The sequence below is a fragment of the Antechinus flavipes genome, chromosome 4 (genome assembly GCF_016432865.1).
Source record: "Antechinus flavipes isolate AdamAnt ecotype Samford, QLD, Australia chromosome 4, AdamAnt_v2, whole genome shotgun sequence".
NCBI lineage: Eukaryota > Metazoa > Chordata > Mammalia > Dasyuromorphia > Dasyuridae > Antechinus > Antechinus flavipes.
This window is the reverse complement of record NC_067401.1, coordinates 473,535,526-473,553,948: the sequence shown is the minus strand read 5'-3', so window position 1 is coordinate 473,553,948 and position 18,423 is coordinate 473,535,526. Positions and strand designations below refer to the sequence as shown.

The window sequence follows — 18,423 nt, the reverse complement described above, 5'->3', positions numbered from 1 at the left end:
TTGTTCTCCTTAGTCCCATCTCTCTCTCTTAAGTACCTTTGGGACTGTGATGTTAGAGTTCAAGTATGGTATTTCCACTTTCCTTGATGTTGAGTAGAGTTTGTAATAAAAATCTCTTCTGATCTTTTCTTTCTTTCCCTATTTTGTTGTCCTTCTTCCAGCTTAATCTTAAGTACATTCAGAATTATTCTGCTAAGTTTACTTTTTTAGCTCTCTCACCAACTTTTTTTTTTTTTTTTTTTTACCCTTCAGCACTTATCTCTGTTTTGTGAATCAATACTTTTCCTATATTGGGGGTTAAGTGACTTGCCCAGGGTCACACAGCCAGGAAGTGTTAAGTGTCTGAAGTCACATTTGAACTCAGGTCCTCCTGATTTCAGGGCTGGTGCAGTTGGCCACTGCACCGACTAGCTGCCCCGAATCAAAACTTCTGATAAACTACCATCATTCTTCTCTGTAAGATAAAACAAATGAATTTGTGTTCAAAATGATATTGTCCCTGGCAACCGTATTGCCACTGGGTGAATGTGCCAAGCAACTAGAATGCTTTGGGGGCTTTTTTAGTTTCCCATGATTTATAGTGCTTGAATTCTAATCAATCAGGTATTGCTATTAAGTGCCTGTTATACTCTAGTCAGTTAAAATCAACATTCATTAAGCACCTACTAAGTGCCAGGCAATGTGCTAAGCCCTCTATTAGGTGCTGGGGATACAAGCCTTTTATTAAGTGCCAGGATATCCAGGTCTACCGAGATAATTAGGAGACCCCCCTCCCCCACCCTCCAGAAGTCTACAGAGCACGTACATCTTCACATATACACAAATGTACAAAGTAAAGGTTGGCAATTTTGGAAGCAGCAGCGGGGAACTGCGGACTCCTTGGAGTTTCCATTTCCTCCAATTAGATTGGGCCCAACGCTGTACGAGCCCAGCGGGACCCTGCTGGGCTCAGGCTCATGGTCAGGGTGCCGGGGCTCATTCCCTGCTTGGGCCGTCCGCAGGTCGGAGGATCAGATCAGATCTGAGAAATGGCCCTCTCGGGCAGCCACGGTCCTCCCCCCCTCCTCCGACACCTCCCAGGGCATGGAGCTGGGCGCCTCCTTGGGATTTCTCACTGTTTCCCCTTTGGGGCTCAGCTCCTCTTGCCAGAGACTGGCTGGGCTGGGACTGGCTTATCTAAGGGCCCTGAGTGTTGGAAGGGTGGATGTGGGACGAGGGCCCAGCTCTGTGACTAGTTGTGGTAGTTATGTCTGACTTTGTCTCATATACACACACACACACACGCACACACACACACATGACTGTGGGCTCTGAGAACCGTCTGGCTAGGAGTTCTGTAAAATGAGTCTAAGCCATTAAGCTCTGAAGTCCTTCTGAGTTAGGGTAACCCGAGGTTCATTTGGAGCCCGGCTGAGTCTGTCTGGAGACGGAAATGGAAGCTGAGAGTGGATGGGGGGAAGGACACATTTAACCAGCTCCAAAAGCCGGGCCTGCGTGTGACTGCGGAGATTATCCCCCCTTCCCAGCAGGAAGGAATCTTTCTCCCAGGATTCCCTTCTGGGAAGCGCAAATGTAATTCTATTCGTGTAGACGGGAAAGCCAGCTTCACGTATTCAATGGAAGAGTTGAGGCAATGGCACTTATTAAGCACCAATTGTATATGGCAGGCACTCTGTGAAGCAGCTGGAATACAGATCCTGCTCCTACTGCAAACCGCTATGTGTATACCAAATGTGGGCAGGACAAATGAGAGGGTTATATTCAAGGAAGACACCAAGATTAAAGACTTGGGAGGGCTTCTTGCAGAAAGTGGGGTTTGCTGGGCCCGAAGAACCTTGCTCTTGCTTCCATCCTCAGTCCCCCTTTCAGTCTCCAGGTCCTTATGAACCTGCTTCATAAGGTTCTGCTTTGACTCTTATTCTGCTCTGAATGTTCTCCAGATGAGCAGTGTCCTTCCTAAATTGTGGTGCTCACAAGCACCAGGCCAACTGGTTCCCGCTCTCTAGACCCTGTGCGGCCAAAGGTCACATTCCCAGGTTTGGTGTGTGATGGCGTACGCTCAGACATCAGACTTGTTAGAGCAAAGATCTAAATGAACCCATCCCTTCGAGGAAAGACTAAAAATAAGAACCAAATATGCTCTTATTAATTAAAAGAACTCCAAACTGATCAACTTAATAGGTTGATGCTAAAAAATAGGAAATGGATAGAGGGATGGACATTGACACAGATTATAACCCTTTCCTGAAGAAGTTTAAGTCAGTCATCACAACAAGGAAACGCACATGGGGCTGTTCTATGAGTACTTATATTTGGATAGAGACTACAAGTTGACAGTGTTCCGGGAGAATTGAACAGGATAAGGTGAACAGCCTGGAACTATTTTGTACATCAAGTATCTTACACTTTCTTTTTTCTACCAGACCTGAGATTTCATTCGTATAAGGAATGCCCAGTAAGAACCTAACTCTCCCGTTGTCCATCTGCTTCCATTTTTCAATTCCTAGTCTCCAAAGTGAAGTTATTAACTTAAGGGGTTAAGTGATTTGCTCAAAGTGGAACCCAACTCATCCTGGCTCTTTATCCCGGGGCCACCTATTACCAAACTACCAATTCATTGAGCATTGAGAAAATATCTTGACTTGTATGCAGAAGGCCATTCACAAGTACAGAGAGCTGCAGGAATGTCCCGCCTGCCCTGCCTGTGTGTTTGCTTTCTTCCAGGGTTCTGTGTGACTCTCCTAGCTCCTGGCTCATTCTCAGGCATCCGGCCTTACTAACTCAGGGGCTCCCAGTAAATCAGGAAATCTTGCTATGGGTTTAGATTCCGAAGTTGAACACTGGCTGATTGATAGTTTAATTAGCCCCATATCAGTGTCCCCTCCCCCGCCAGGGGCCCAGATAACTAAAAAGCAACTTAATTTTCCTTGGATAACATTCTTAGGAAGATGTTAGAGCAGATTCCCTCTGTCCCTTTTTTAAAGTCAGGAGCACAGCATATGCTATTGGGTAACTGGTCAGTGAGAAGCAGCCCCGTCTTGGGAGCTGGACTATGAACAGCTCTGGCAAAAGACATCAGAAAAGGAAATCACCTGATCAGGTCCAGCAGGGCGTCGGCCGAGCTCATGATAGGCTTCCCACTCTGGCCCGTGATCTCCTTCTGGGCTGCTCCACCAGGGTGGATGATGGAGACCATGACAATGCCCACAATGACGGCGACAAAGGTGGTCCAGAGGTAGTAGGCCACGGTGAGGATTCCCAAGCGACTGGAAGTCTTGGGGTCCAAGGATGCCAGGCCTGACATCAGACTGGGGGAGAAAGGACAGAGCATTGGAGTTGTTCACCAGTCACTCACTCACTCAACAAGCATTTATTGAGCACCGACTGTGTACTGAACATTTTACTGGGCATTGAGGCTACAAAGTCAAAAGTGACTTAGACATAGGCACCTTCTCATAAAGAATTTATATTCTGTTGGGGAAAATAAATGTGTCCATAAAAAGAATATACAAAATATACACAGAATTAACACCTGGAGACTGAAGTCCAGGGAAAAATCACACATAAAATAAGAGAGGCATTTTGAAGGAAATAAGGGATGCTAAGAGGCAGAGGTAAAGAGGAAATATGTTCTAGGTGTGAGGATCAGCCTGTGCAAAAGTATAGAGACAGGAGATAACATCTCTGAATATAAATCATAGAACTTTACAACATCAGCTCCTGAGAACCATTGAGAACCTAAAACCTTGACATGTTAGGACCTTAGAACCCAATACAGATAGAACATTCAATATTTAAAAGTTTACAGACACATAACCAATAGCATGCTGGAACCAAATCTTACCAGCTAGAGAGAGCCAATTGTTAAACTTTCAGTGTGGGTATTTACATCTTGGAAATTGGCAAATGCTATAAATCAGGGCTTGATTTATTGTTCTGTTGATTATCTAGACTTAAGAAAGTGAAGGAGAAAATCTTAGTAATTTGTTTAAGTACACATATGTGACCCACATATCTACATACACACATATGTGTTTATATATATAGATTTCTGGAAAACTAGTTGTCATTTACCAGCATGCCCTCATATGTAACCTTAGAATAATAATATAGAAGATTAGAACCATATGGAACTTTAGAACTGTAGAGTTACAGAACTTTAGGAACCCTAGAATTTGAATACCACAGAGCCATGCAACTTTATAGCCACCTGGAACATTAGAACTCTAGACTTTCAGAATCAGAGCTTTAGGAACTCTAGAACTTGAACACCAAAGAACCACTCTAGAGTCATACAACTGGATAGCCACATCGGGAATTAGAACCTTAGAACTTTAGAATCATAGAACCTTAAGATTTAGAACTATGGATTTAAAAACCTGATTATCTTAGAAAGAGAGATTCATGGGACTGAATAGAAACATGGAACTATGTTAGAATTTTGGAAGCTTAAAAATTCCAAACCAAAAAATCATAGAACCCTAAAATGGGTTCCATTTTAGTGGTGCCATTTTTATTTTGAGAATGGCAGAGCTGATGGGGACTTCAGAGAGCATTTTATTCAGTCTCTCCTTCATCCCTACCAAAGGCAAAAAGATATTTAATGGGGCACTCTGCTAATATCCTCCAGCTGCCAAGTGGAGGGACCTCTTGGTCTAACAAAGAGAAAGGCTTTCCAAGATGATCAGGGAATAAACCTGCATTATTTGTACCCATGTGGTACCTGGGAAGGAGCATGAAACCGAGGGGGCTCGAAGCCTAGGCTCAAGGGTTAGCTCTACCACTAAGAACCAACCGAAGCACTTGATGGTTTATTCACCATTTTCTCCACAACAATCCCATGTGGTACGGAATGGACCGCACTATTACCTCCATTCCATCACTACCTTTTCCTACGCTACCTTTGAGCTTTCATGCTCCAGGGCTCCAACCTCCTCCTCCTCCATCCAACTTTGGACCCCGGGACCCCAGGTTTCTGATTGGTGAGTACAACCTCACATATAACTTTAGAATAATGATATAGAAGATTAGAAACATAAACTCTTAGAACCATATGGAACCTTAGAACTTTAGAGTCACAAAACTTTAGGGACTCACTACCAATTATTGCCTTCTCTCTCTTCCCCACTTTACCCCATTTCTTACTCCAGCTCTGAGAACAACGATCAAACCAACAATACTAAAAGACACTTTCCTGGCTCCCCCTCCCCAGCACGTGCTGTCTTCTACAGAACGTGAGGTCCTTGAGAGTTTCCCCTTCAGCTTCCGGCTCCTGGTCAGACCACCACCAGGGCATCGTGATCAGTTTGGGGAGACGGTGCAGGAAGGAGAGTAAAAAAGTGGGGGAGGGGCTTTGGACAACCGCTGTCCTCTCTGTCAGAGTGGAGAGCGATGGCTTGGGAGCCGGGAATGACTTGCAGGAAGTGACTGTGGGCCCTTAAGCCACTTTGCCATTCTTATCGTTTCCTACTTTGTAACCTTGGACTAATGGCCCCAGAGCTGGGACTCCATGAGCCCACGGGCCTCCCCACATTTGGCTCCTGCCACTCTTGAAGAGAAAGAGTCTGTCCAGAAAGGTAACGAGCCTCCCATCGTTCCCGGTCTTCGAGCGGGGCTTGGGTGGACACACGGAAGCCGTGTCATGAGAGAATTCCTTTCTGGGATGGTTGCTCTTCTCTATCCCAGAGATGACAGACCACAACTTGTTGAACAAACACCCTACGGCCCTCGTGGGGAAGAGGGAACAGCCTGGTTCCATCCGGCCTCCGGACTGGGCCCCGTTCGGGCCGAGAGGTGGGTTCTTGTCTCTTGTGACCTCAGAGATATTTATTGATTTATATTGATAGATATTTACTATGAAAGCGACGTCGCCGGGAGTTGCAGATCTTGGGGGATCACTGTCCCCCAGGTTCTGGCTCCAGGGGAGCCCTTGCAGTTCCACCCCATCGCCCGCCCCTTCTGACTGTGGTCTGTGGTCTCCCTGAGCTCGCCCCACGCCATCATTATTGTTGGGTAGGGGCGCCACCCTGTGGCCGGCACAGATTTTCGCCACCTTCAGGTCCTTGGTGTACCTGGGCTACCCAGGGGAGGTGCTCTCCGGGAGAGCCATCCTGTTTCCCAGAATCCTCTGGGTGCTGCTCTTTCCTGGAGGTGGGGGCGGGGGACAGGGAGTAAGTCCTTGGATACCTGGCCTTGACCTCAGGCCTTTGGCGGAAGCTTCATAAGCACAGAAACAACCTGTCTAGAAGCCCTCGGCCTCAGGACATCCCCGGGGAACGGACTTTGAGGTCACCTGGTCCAACCACCATCTTTCAAAGAGGAGAAGAGTGAGCTGGGAGAGGAGGGAGCACAAGGCCCATTCCCGGTCCCTGGGGTCCAGCACTCTGCCCGCCGCCCCCACAGCCTCCCTCCCATCTAACTTCAGTCTTTGTGAGGGATTTGGGGCTAAAAGGAAGGAGTCACTCAGCCATTACCTGGGGAGGACAGATGCCCCCCCCTCCCAGCCAGACTCAGCCAAGGAAAAGCCCACCCTGGGAGAGCAAGCGAAGCAGGTTTGCTTCCCAACCCTATTTGTTACCGACGTGTCTCTCCTCCACTTTGGATTCCTTCTTCAAGATTCAGGGAAAGGCCTTCTCTGTGCAGGCCTTTGGGCTCGGGAGGGGAGGGGTCTCTCCCTAACTAGAACTCAGAGGCCCTCCAGTCCCTCCAGCTCCTTTTACAAGTAAGGAAACTGAGAGCCGGATCTCACAAGGGGGCAAACGCGCCCCCAAGTCCTCACTATGGTACATTGAGAAGAAAGATCATTGAATTTGCCGTCAAAGGATTGGGGTTCGAATCCCAGCTCTGCTGTTTACTATCAGGGTCCTTTCCTTTCTCCAGGCCACAGTCTCCTCATCTGGAAAATGAGCATGTTGGACTAAATGGTTTCTCGGGACCAGGCCGACTCTAAATCTATCCAAAAAAGAGGAAAAGGATCCGCACTGTTTATAGCAGCTCTTTGAACGATTGCGGAGGACGCAGATCTGATGGGTGTCCACCGACTGGGGAATGGCTGATCTAGTCACGGCCTATGAATGTTGGAATGCTGGGGCTGGGTTGTAAGAAATGATGAAGGGCGGCTGGGTGGCGCAGTGGCCAGAACACTGGCCTGGAGTTCAAACCTGGCCTCGGACACTTATTAGCTCAGACTCTGCGCAAGTTAATTCACCTGGCTTGCCTCAGTTTCTCTATGTGTAAAATGAGCTGGAAAAGGAAATGGCCAACCGCCCCAGGACTTTGCCAAGAAACCCCTAAATGAGATCCCGGAGAGCCGGGCGCCGCTGAGACAATGTTAACTACAACAAAAATGATGAAGGTGATGGGTCAGAAACACCTGGGAAGAGTCATATGAACTGAGGCAGAGTAAAGTGAGCAGAACCGAGAGCAATTTATACAAGGAAAACAAAGGGTACAGTCGAATGGCTTGGAGAGTTAAGGTCTCTGGTGAAGGAAAAGCCCGACCCTGGCTCCAGAGGCCCAACTCCTGACAGAAACTATGCGTTATCAGCAATATATAACAATGTTCTGAATCACTAATAGTTAAAGGACTGTGAATTAAAAGAGCACAGAGGCTTTACTGCAAACCCACCAACTTGTGGCAAAGTTGGGAAAGGGAAAAGGACAAAGGCTGGAGGAGTGTTCAGTAAAGTATGAGTTGGTCCGGCCGTTCTGGAAAGCAAGTTAGAACCATACCAAGGATTTCCAAAAATTTACCCAGTTGGGGTAGCTAGGTGGTGCAGTGGGTAGAGCACTAGCCCTGAAGTCAGGAGGACAGGAGTTCAAATGTGACCTCAGACACTTAACACTTCCTAGCTGTGTGACCCTGAGCAAGTCACTTAACCCCAATTGCCTCAGCAAAAAAAAAAAAAAAAAAGAAAATTAACCCAATGGTATCACTACCTATACCCCAAAGAAATCAAAGTACAAGGAAAAGCCTCCACATGCAAAAAAATTTACAGCAACTCTTTTCATCGTAACCCCAAGTGGTAAACTAATGTGGGGTTGTCCCCTTTTGAGGAACGTCTAAATCAATTATGGCATATGAACGTAATAGGATATCATGAATCATAGGAAATAATAGAGAAAATTGGGAAGATCTCGATGGATGGATGCGGAGTGAAATGAGCAGAACCAAGAGGAAAAAGTACCCAGCGACAGCAACGTTAGAGAGGAAAATGATATTGAAGCCTTTCAGAACTCTGAGCAACATCATGAAGATGAAAGCCGCCCTTCGTCTCCTGCCAAAGGAGGTGAAGAAACTGAAAATGCAGCAGAGAAATGTTTCAGATGTGGCCAATGTGGGAAATGTGTTTTGCCAACTCTGTTGCTGCATGTTGGGGATTTTATTTTGGGAGTTTATTTTGATTTTGGGGAGTTTGTTTTTATTTTGGGATTTGGGGAGTTTATTTTGATTTTTGGGAGTTTATTTTTATTTATAGGAGTTTATTTTGATTTGATCCATCAGGGGAGAAGAATAGAGGAAGGGCTGGATTTTTGAAAAGTGAAAACAACAAAGACTATTATTTTTAATGTCATTTATGGCCGTGCGGTGGTACTGATCAGAACTAAAGCTGCAACCCTGAGCCACACGGCCAAAAAAAAGTGAAAATACATCCCCGCACCTTGTCAGTATAAAAAGGAAATCGACATACTGCCTCGATGGCATAGGGCTGCTATCGATATCATTGTTGTTGGGAATGAATTAAAAATTATGTATTGTCCATATTAAGAACACAGGATTTAAAATAGACATCATTTGCGCTTTAAATTGTTGGATTGCTAAAACACATATGTAATAAAAGAAAGTCTTTTTTTTTTTAAAGCTCATTTCATCCCCCGTCTTGACCAAGGGCCTCCACGTTAAGTTATGCTCCAGAAATCTGAATCCCATTGAGATAGCATCTTTCTAAAGCAGCTGTTTGCTTTCCAAATCTGTCTTTCTTTTCTGAAGCCTTTGACTGCGATCCAGAGTTGTGATGAAATCCCCCCTGGGCCTCTTCGAGGCCTTACTTTAAGAGCCAGCATGGCTCAGGTGAAAGAACTCGAGGCCCAGCGCTGATGCTTCCCAGCTGGGTGATGTTGGACAAATCACTTTCCCTCATCTGCAACACGAGAGGCTTGGCTATGGTGTCGTCTGAGGTCCGCCATCCGAAGTCCGGTCCCTTCCGGCCCAGAATTTCATCATCGTCATAATTGTTGCTGTTCTTCGGTCACGTCTCTATGTCCCAATCTGGGGTTTTCTTGGCAAAGATACTGGAGCGCTTTGCCTATTTCGTTCTCCAGCTCGTTTTATAGATAAGGAAACCGAGGCAAGTTGCCCAAGGTCACACAGCGAGGACCTCAGGTCTAGCTGACACCGCACCGGCCGACTGCTCCCATCATCATGATACCCAAGACTTTTTAAGAGAAGCGAAGAGTGAGGGGTGTGATATCCTTCCCCCTCTCCATCTGAAGTGCTTCTTCTTAGGAAAGAGGTCTGCATAAAGGGGGAGTTCGAATCCCAGCTCTGCTGTTCACTGTCAGGGTCGTTCCATTTCTCCCAGCCACAGTCTCCACATAGGGATTGCTTGAAGAAACCAGGAGAAAACTGGGGGTTGAGGGAGAAGGAGGGTCCCAGAGGGCAGAGCATGGTAGCTGGGAAGGAGCGTTCTGAAGAAGCAAATTTAGACTCAGAAATGAGGAAAAGCCTCCTGTGCTAACTCAAAGTGACACGACCCTCCACGGCTGTATTTTTGTGTATATTGTGCAAATGGCCGTATATTGTGGCTCCACAAGCTATCGGGACAGGTCTTCCAGAAGGGAGCCGCTGCCTTGTTGGGTGACTTGCCTTTTCTGGGGACTAGCCCAGAGGTCTCTGAGATCCCTCCGAGCTCGGAAAATCAAGGATGCTCCATTTTTGAGCTTTTAAAATGTTTCCAACTCTTCACTAACGGCCTTGCCCGTGGCCCCGAAGCTCCTCAGTCCAAGCTTGCCAGCAACCAGATGGTGAGAGGGGTGCTCTGGCAGAGCTTTTCCGGGGGTGAAAGCGGCACCCCCAGTTGTGCCCTGCCTCGGGCCTTGGCAGATGTGGCTGCCCCGGGCCTGGACGGGGGCAATCCGTCCATCCCTGGGTTTCAGCCTTCCACCCTTAGGGTCCTGGAAATTAATCCCCGGAGAGGCTAATTGTCATCAGATTGCCCTGCTTCTGCTGGCCTTGGGAGGTGGCTGGCGGGGACGTTCATTCATCATATCATCTCTAATGCGATTATTCCCAGAGCAGACAAATGGAGATGGATCCAAGCGGGGACCAGAAATCCCTCCCATCATAATGGAATCACAGAATGTCTGAGATAAAAGGGGCCTCCGGGGCTAGGGCGCAGCAAATGATTAGGGCGCTCGAGGTTGCCTGGGAACAGAGGCCCCCAAAAGGAGGCTTCCCCGAAACTGGGAGAACTTGAGTCTCAACAATCCCTCCGGGAGGTGTTGCTGCTAGAATTGTTACCCCATTGTACAGATAAGGAAATCCAGGCTCAAAGAGGGATCAAAGGATGTTAAATTTGGAGCTTGAAGGGATAGAGGTCAACTTTCTCATTTACATATGGGAAACTGAGGCAGGCGCAGGTGAAGTACACGGCTAGAAAGTGTCTGATGTAAATTTGGACTCTCCCATGACTCCAGATCAGGCTCTTTAGCCATCTCACACCTGGAGGAAGTGTCTTGCCTTGGGGCAGACAGCTAGTGAGGGTGCCGGCTGGGAGGAGACTTCACTCTGTCCATGGCCCTGCTGCCTCTCAGCCTCCGAGCTGAAAAAACAGGAGAATATAGGGAAACTCCAAAACTGGGCAACTGGAGACTAACTGGACTTACTGGAAATTAGTGGCAGTTACTCCAAGTCCTGGCCAGGCTCCTCCCTAGCTTCCATTTTCTTAGGCCTTTCCGATCCTTGCCCCTGGTCCTCCCCCATGCTCCAATTTTCCTCTCCACTATCTCCAAGCATTCTGGTTCCTTCCGGGCTCCCCTTCAATCCCACGTTCTATGGGAAGCCTTTCTTATTCCCCATCCCCCTTCCCCTCTCCTCCCAGATGACTTTCCACTCAGTACGGGCCTTGGATGGACGGCCATGCTGTCTTCCCCATTTGAGGTGAGACTCAACTACTTAATAAATGTTTATTCATTGACTTCCCCGGCGACCTTAGCTTGCTTCCCAGGCATTCCCCATTTTGGACAGTCGGTTTTCTGGGGAAGGCGACGGAGGGAGGCGGGGGTGCAGCAGGAAGAGAAGGTCCAACCCAGGGATGGACGGATTGCCCCCATCCAGGCCCGGGCCAGCCACGTCTGGGGTTCTCTGGCCGTGGCAGTGGATGGAAGACGGGGGCGCCCCTCGTTCCCCCAGGATGGGCACGAAGCCTCAGGTGGGGGATAGAGAGGAGAGCAGGAAGCGGGTCTCCTCTGGCATGCTGTTCTCCCCCAGAAGCCATCTGGATATTGCTTTGAAATAGAGGGATTATGGCTCAAATTGTCCAGGGGATTACTGGGATTAGAGGGACATTAATCCCACTGGAGAAGAAGGGATAGCTAAGTAGTGCTCCCCTCCCAGAAACAGCCTACTTTCCATCTGTTGATTGCTGGGGCAAGAGGGAAAAGCCTGGTTAAGTGGGATCAACTGCGGTGGGGGTGGGGAGTGTGGAAACATGATGATAATTGAGGAGGAAGAAGTGGAAAATCACTGTCTGCAGAGAGGGGGAGGGAGGGGGTTCGGAGGCAAAACTAGCCTAGGGCTAAAGGGACTTTGCCTCAGGACACTGACATCTGATGGGACAGTGTGGGAGCATCTCTTCGGCCTGCTCATGTACCCACAGCCACTCTGAAGGTCTGGCCAACTATCAGTCACTCAGGCAAGCACTGATTAAGTTCCTACTGTGTACCTGGCACTGTGCTGGGAGGGAGGCTCAAAAACAGAGGGAAACAATCCTTCCTCTCAAGGCTTGTTCCTTCCCAAGGTCCCTCGGCCCTCTTCCCCGGGCCTCCTTCCCTTCAGTTCAGTTCTCTCCCTCCCCCAGCTCCCACTGGGCCCCGTCTCCCGTGTCCCACGCGGGCCCCCGTCACACAGGCTCCCAGAGCTCCGGCTTTGACAAGAATCCTTGCCCACTTCCAGGAGCCGGGGCGCCATCCCTCAGCCAGTGTAGCCCAGGACCTCCGTGGGATTTGGGAGCTGGCCTCTGTGTCGTTCAGCTAAAAATGCAGCCAGTGTCGGCTCCCCACGGCAGCGCCGAGCCTCCCTGCCTCCACTCGCCCGGTCGGCCCCCAAACCAGCTGTGCTTCCTTGGGTTCTCTAGCAGACGTAGTCCTTGAGAACAGGGACGCTTTGTCCTGCCCACAGGGCATCCCTAAGCGGTCTCTTCCAGCAGAACAATGGTCCTGGTTCCTTCCAGGAACTGTAGCTTGGGACAGGCTCTAGGCTAGATTCCCTTGCCAGGTGCCCTAGGACGTGGTGAGTGGAGATTTGAACTAGGTCCTCCGATGTTCAGGCTGTCCCTCTGGCCTAGAACGTCCCTCTCCTCCACCTTCCTTTAAGACCTAGCTTAGGCGCCATCTTTTCCACAAAACCTTTCCAGATCCCCCAACTGCCCCATTGGGCCCTTTCTCACTCCCCCCTCCCCCAGCTCCCTTGTCTTTAACTACTTCTAATATATGCATATTTTCCAGCTTTATGTTTACACCACATATATTTTTATATGTACAAATCGCCCCCATTTAATGTCAGCTCCTTAGGGTAAGGATCGTTTATTTGTTGCACCTAGCATAGAGCTCGACATACAGTAGGTGCTCAATAAATGCTTGTTGGTTGGTTGACTGATCTAAGATCACCATCCTTTCTACTCTTGTTCTCCACCTCATCCCCCCCTGAAGGAGGAGGGAAGTAAGGGGCAAGGTCGGAGGAGGAAGGGGGGCCAGTGTGGACAGCTCCCCCCTTTCCGCCTCTCTCCAAGCCTCCCCTCCGGTGCCCACTTGCCTCCTCCTGTATCGAACCCTGCTTCCTTTAACCCACAGGGTGGCCTAAGTGAGCCGAATCCCAAGGACTTTGGGATTCCCCCAAGCTTCTCCCACCACAGCCTGGGAGGCCGGGAGCATGGAGAAGAAACTGGGGTGCCCCTAACCCCCCTCCCGTGGGCCCAAGGGGGCTTCTCCAGCATCAGGTCGGGCTGTGAGGGGGGGAGAGCCAGCCGGGGGGAGGGCCGAGGAGGGGGATCGCTTTCCCAGCAGCAGCCCGTCTTAGATTCCTCGGCTCCCGGAGATGCCATGACCTATTTCTTTCCCCCAGGAGGAGACAGCTCGGGGTTTGTCTGGCGGTCCGGGAGGCTAATGCACACATGCCACGTTGGCGCTGGCTCCCCGCGGCTCCCAGATGGTTTCCCTCCCACCTACCCCTGGCCCCCCCAAGGAAACGGAGCCGTTTGCTGCAACCGCACGCCTCCCAGACGTGACTGATGGAGACTGTCTCCCCACGCGGGCCGCAGAGCATCCAGAAGCAGAGAATCTGCGTGTGACATGGAGAGGGGGCCGGGTCTGGCCAAAGCAGCTGTGAGTTCAAATCCCGGTCCTGACGCTCACTGACCATGTGAAGCAGCCTTTGATTTCTGGGCCAGGTAGGAGCGGAGAGAAGTTCCTCTCATTCACTGAGGCAGCCAGTGCATCAACAAGACCTCCATGGAGGTCATTTCCCCCTCTACGTTTACAAGCTTCTGATCTCTCAAGGAGAGGGAGTGGGGGAAACCCGAAGTCAGAGAACTGGAAGGAAAGTCAGGAGCCCCCTAATCCAAGAGCCTCAGAATCCCCGAGGTCTGAAGAAGCTTCCCAGAGCTATCTGGTCCCTTCCCTACCTACAGTACTAATCTTTTTCCATTCTCCCCCACCCTTGGGAAGAGCTGAGCCTGTTTTGTTCTCTATACCCGCATGGATTTTTGTTAACTGATAACAACATTCATCATCAGCAGCATTTATATAATGGTCAAGGTTTGCAGAATTGCAAATGTCTCACGGGCTCCTCACAGCCATTCTAGGAGCTTGGGGCAGTATGATGGCCATTCCTCCACTTCCTCTCAATTCCAGCTTTTCCCTCTTTTAATTCTTTCCTTTTTATTCTGTATATAGCCTGCTTTGTCGCTAATTGTTTATCTGTTAGAATGTAAACTTTTTTTTTATTTTAATTTTTATTTTTTATTTAATAATTACTTTATATTGACAACATTATTCCTTGCACTCGTTTCTTTTCTGATTTTTTTCCCCCTCCCCTAGATGGCAAGCAGTCCTTTATGTGTTGGATATGTTGCAGTATATCCTAGATACAATATATGTTTGCAGATGTTAGAATGTAAACTTGATAGGAAAAGAATTAAAGGACAAACAGGCGATAGAAAGGATCACAAGGTAACACGAACAATCTGAACAACCTCCATGGCAGCAAATGACGTTTTTGCATAGACAAAATCAATGCAGTTAAAATTAGAAGGAAAGGGGATAATTAAGGGGCGAAATCTTCACAGTGAGTTTCTCTGATAAAGGGGTCATTTGCAAAATATATAAGGAACTGAATAATCATGGAAGAATGAGCGTCGTTCTCCAATAGATAGTGCTCAAAAAAAAAAAAAAAAAAGAAAAGAAAAGAAAAGAAAATCCAAACTCTCAAGAACTATATGAAAAAAAAAAAAAACCCAGCTTTAAATCATTAATAATTAGGGATTCTAATTAAAGCAACCTTGAAGTCCTACTTCACACCCTTAAGATTGAGTAGGGGGACAAAGAAGAAAAATGATGAATGCTGAAAGGGTTGTTGGAAAACAGGTACATCAATACACTGTGGATGAATTTGTGAACTGGTCCAGCCATTCTGGAAAGCAGTTTGGAACTATGTCCAACCCATACTGGGGCAGCTAGGTGGCGCAGTGAGTAGAGCATCAATCCTGAAGTCAGGAGGACTTGAGTTCAAATGTGACCCAGCTACGTGACCCTGGATAAGTCACTTGATCCCAATTGCTTCAGCCAAAAAAAAAAAAAAATGCACCATACTTTTTTACCTTACAATATCATTGAAGAACTACTATATCTTAAATAAATCAATGGAACAACCCACTATATGTATAAAAGTATTTAAATAAGCTGTTTTTGTAATAGCAAAAAACAAAACCAAAAACAAAATCCAACAACAACCCAAAACAAAAAATCTTCTCTAAACTTCAAAACTGGGAGCTAAGGAAGCGTCCATCCACTGGGGTTTGGACAAGCAGACTGTAACATAGGAACGTAACAAAAAATCTATTGGGCCATCAGGAATGATGAAAGACATGGTTTCAGTGAAACCTGGGAAGACTTGATGAACTGATAGAATAGAGATGGAAGAACAACAAAACCATCTTTTACAATAACATAGTTGCAAAGACAAACAATCTGAAAGACTTTCTAATCAATGCAATGATCAGTTATGATTACAGAGGACTAAAAACAAAATGTGTTACCCGTCTCTTGACAGATGGACTTAGTATGCCGATTGAGACATGTTTCTAGGACATGGCCAATGTGGGAATTTGTGGGGCATACCCACTTATTACAAGAACTTTTTTGTTTTCCTTTCCTTTTCTTTTTGTTTTCCTTTCTTTTAATGGCAGACGAGGGTGAAGATGGAGAGAAAACAAATTTTTGTTCATTAAAAATATTATTTAATTAAAAAATTAACTGGGAAGTTTTAGAGAAAGTCCATAGTCCCAAATTCTACACTAATTGGTTAGGGTCTTGAGGAGGTTAAAACTCAGTTCCTTTCCAATGCCTTCTCCAGTACTTTGTAGTAAAGACTCTTAGGAAAATCCATGAGGTCCAATTCACAAAGGACCAGGAATTAACATTCTTCCACGCTTCCGAATACATGGAGTTACAACTTGACAAAAAGATATCATTTTACCAAATTTTCATAGGTTATTGTCTGTATAAATGCTTACAGAAGGTCTTCCTTAACCCAAACAATTCAAAAAATGAAAAAAAGAAAGAAATTCAAGTTTGTCATTTCAGAGGGAAAGTCTGGTTCCTCCAATGCTTTTCTCCCCAAGGATTAGTCACCCCCTCACTCTTATGTGAGAGAGCAAACTCTCCTGAATAAAATTATTTCAAATTTATTTAAAATACGGGTAATTCAATTGGAGGTCTGGATACAAATTCTCTAAGTGTCTCTTTCTACACAGGGTATGCCAGAATGTCTGCAGGGATTCTTTGTCCCAAATAAGTCATTCCCACCACAGACAAAAACTTTTGTCTAGGTCCCCGAGCCACAAGGTATTCTCCAAAGGATTTCTACCAGTGCATGGGACTCTTAACTCATCCCTTATTAGTACAAGCAAGTTAACTTAAATGGAGAATAAATTTAGAAGAGCTCCCAAAATGAATTAGACATTTAGTGTTAATTTATTTGGGGTTTCAAGGTCAATAGTCAAACTTCATACAATAGACTTGCAGCCCATAAGAAATGACACATATAAGGAAAATGATCTGAGTCTGTTTAAATATTAAAAAGAAAAATTATGAATTATCATAGAGTCAATAAGCACTTACTAAATGACTTTAGTTTTTGTTGTTGAGGCAGTTAAGTAGTGCAGTGGTTAGAGTGCCAGCCTTTTATTAGCTGTGTGACCCCAGGCAAGGCACTTCATCTGGTTTGTCTCAGTTTTGCAACCTGTAAAATGAGCAGGAGGAGGAAATAGCAACCCACTCCTGTATCTTTTCCAAGAAAACCCCAATGGGATCATGAGGAGTCAGACATAACCGGCACAACTGAGCAACAAATCAGATCTTTTAAGGGACAGCTAGGTAGCACAGTGGATAGAATGAATGCCATACCTGGAATCAGGAAGACCTAAATTCAAATGCAGTGCCAAACACTGCGTAAAGTACTGTGACTCCAAAGAAAAAGCCAGAACAGAACAGAACAAAAAAACAAAAACCACATACTTGCTCTCAAGAAACACACAGTCTGAGGGGAGAGGGGACACAACATGCAAACAACTATGTACAAACAAAATACAAGTGGGATGAAGTGGAGATAATCTTAGAGGGAAGAATGCGAAATTTAGACTCTGTCAACTTTTGCTTGAGCCTCTACTTCAAACTCTAATTAGTTCTGTGCATAATCTTTCTGAGTCTCATTTCCTCATCTGTAAAATGGGTATTCTAAATGAACTTCTAGGTATTAGGATTTTAGGATGAAGAATACATATTGTACTCAGTCGCTATAATCCTCATACTGAATATAGGAATCTACTGTTAGTATAGAGCAATCAAATGATCAAATGAAAATTTTGTTGAGATATAACTGGTATAACATAAACAAAATGCACTGGAGAATGAGGGAAAAGTTGTAATTTTTCTTCAGTGGATCCATTCCAAGCAAGGATAGTCAAGAACCTTTTCAGCTGGTTCTTGAAAATGTCCCAAACTTATCTCGGGTGAGCCCCCTATTTTGTAACATTGTAGAGGATGTTGCTATTGAAGGTAGAATCGGCCACCAGTTTCTGGATTCTTTCTGCTCCCTCCATCTTTAGGAAACGGGTAAAACCAAACTCTTTTCAAGCTTTATTGATCTCCAAGCTTCCTTCCATTCCAAGGAGTGTGATCTTTTCTTCAAGTATTACCCTTCTTCCCTGCCTCTTTCTTTGGAGCCACATTCTGTTGGAGCTATTAACTTACTTTTAGCTTAGGAACAATATAAGGTGCCTCAGGGCACCTTTTCTGCTGTATTATGGAGTTTGTATCAGCTAAAAAGTTATTGATCACAATCACGGTCACAGTAGCTCTGAGCCTCCCCATTAGAAAAATTCCTAATACTCTAAAAGTGGTTTGAATTTCTGTTCTGATTTACATTTTGTACATTTCCACACAACTTCTGGCTTCTATATATTTGCAACAAAATCAAGAAACAGGAAATGTTTAGGTAAAAGATGCAGAGTATGTTAGGACGCCCAATACTGGAAGGGCACAGGGAAGGGAACTTGGGAGGAAAGCAGATCAATGACCTGAGATCGAGTCTTGCTCTGCTCACCACGTTACTTTCTCTCTTACACGTTTGTCTTGAGAACACACTGTTTGAAAAGCTGAAGACAATCAATCTTGGCACTCATGATAAATGGTACCAGATGGAAGAAATGAATTGCAGATAGATGGAAGAATCGCTTGCAAGTTCTCCATGGAGAAGCAAAGAGAGGATTTGGCAGAGGGGCTGGTTTTGTAGAGAGTCCAAAGGCAACATGAACTCAAGTATTTGAGTATGGACCAAGGATATAGATATGCAAAGGAAACTTCAAGGAGTTTCCTTTCTACTGGGGAAAGGCGACCCAAGTGGACTATGACATCTTAGAAGACTTGGGG

At 46.4% G+C, this 18,423-nt stretch overlaps 1 protein-coding gene across 1 annotated transcript in view; it reads right to left on the bottom strand.

Moving 5' to 3' along the window:
• SLC1A7 (solute carrier family 1 member 7) overlaps positions 1-18,423 on the bottom strand; it is a 69,839-nt gene that overhangs the window by 30,885 nt on the left and 20,531 nt on the right. Inside the window, 1 exon segment of the mRNA XM_051999672.1 lies at positions 3,093-3,308. Within this exon segment, the coding sequence (XP_051855632.1) occupies positions 3,093-3,308 (216 nt within the window).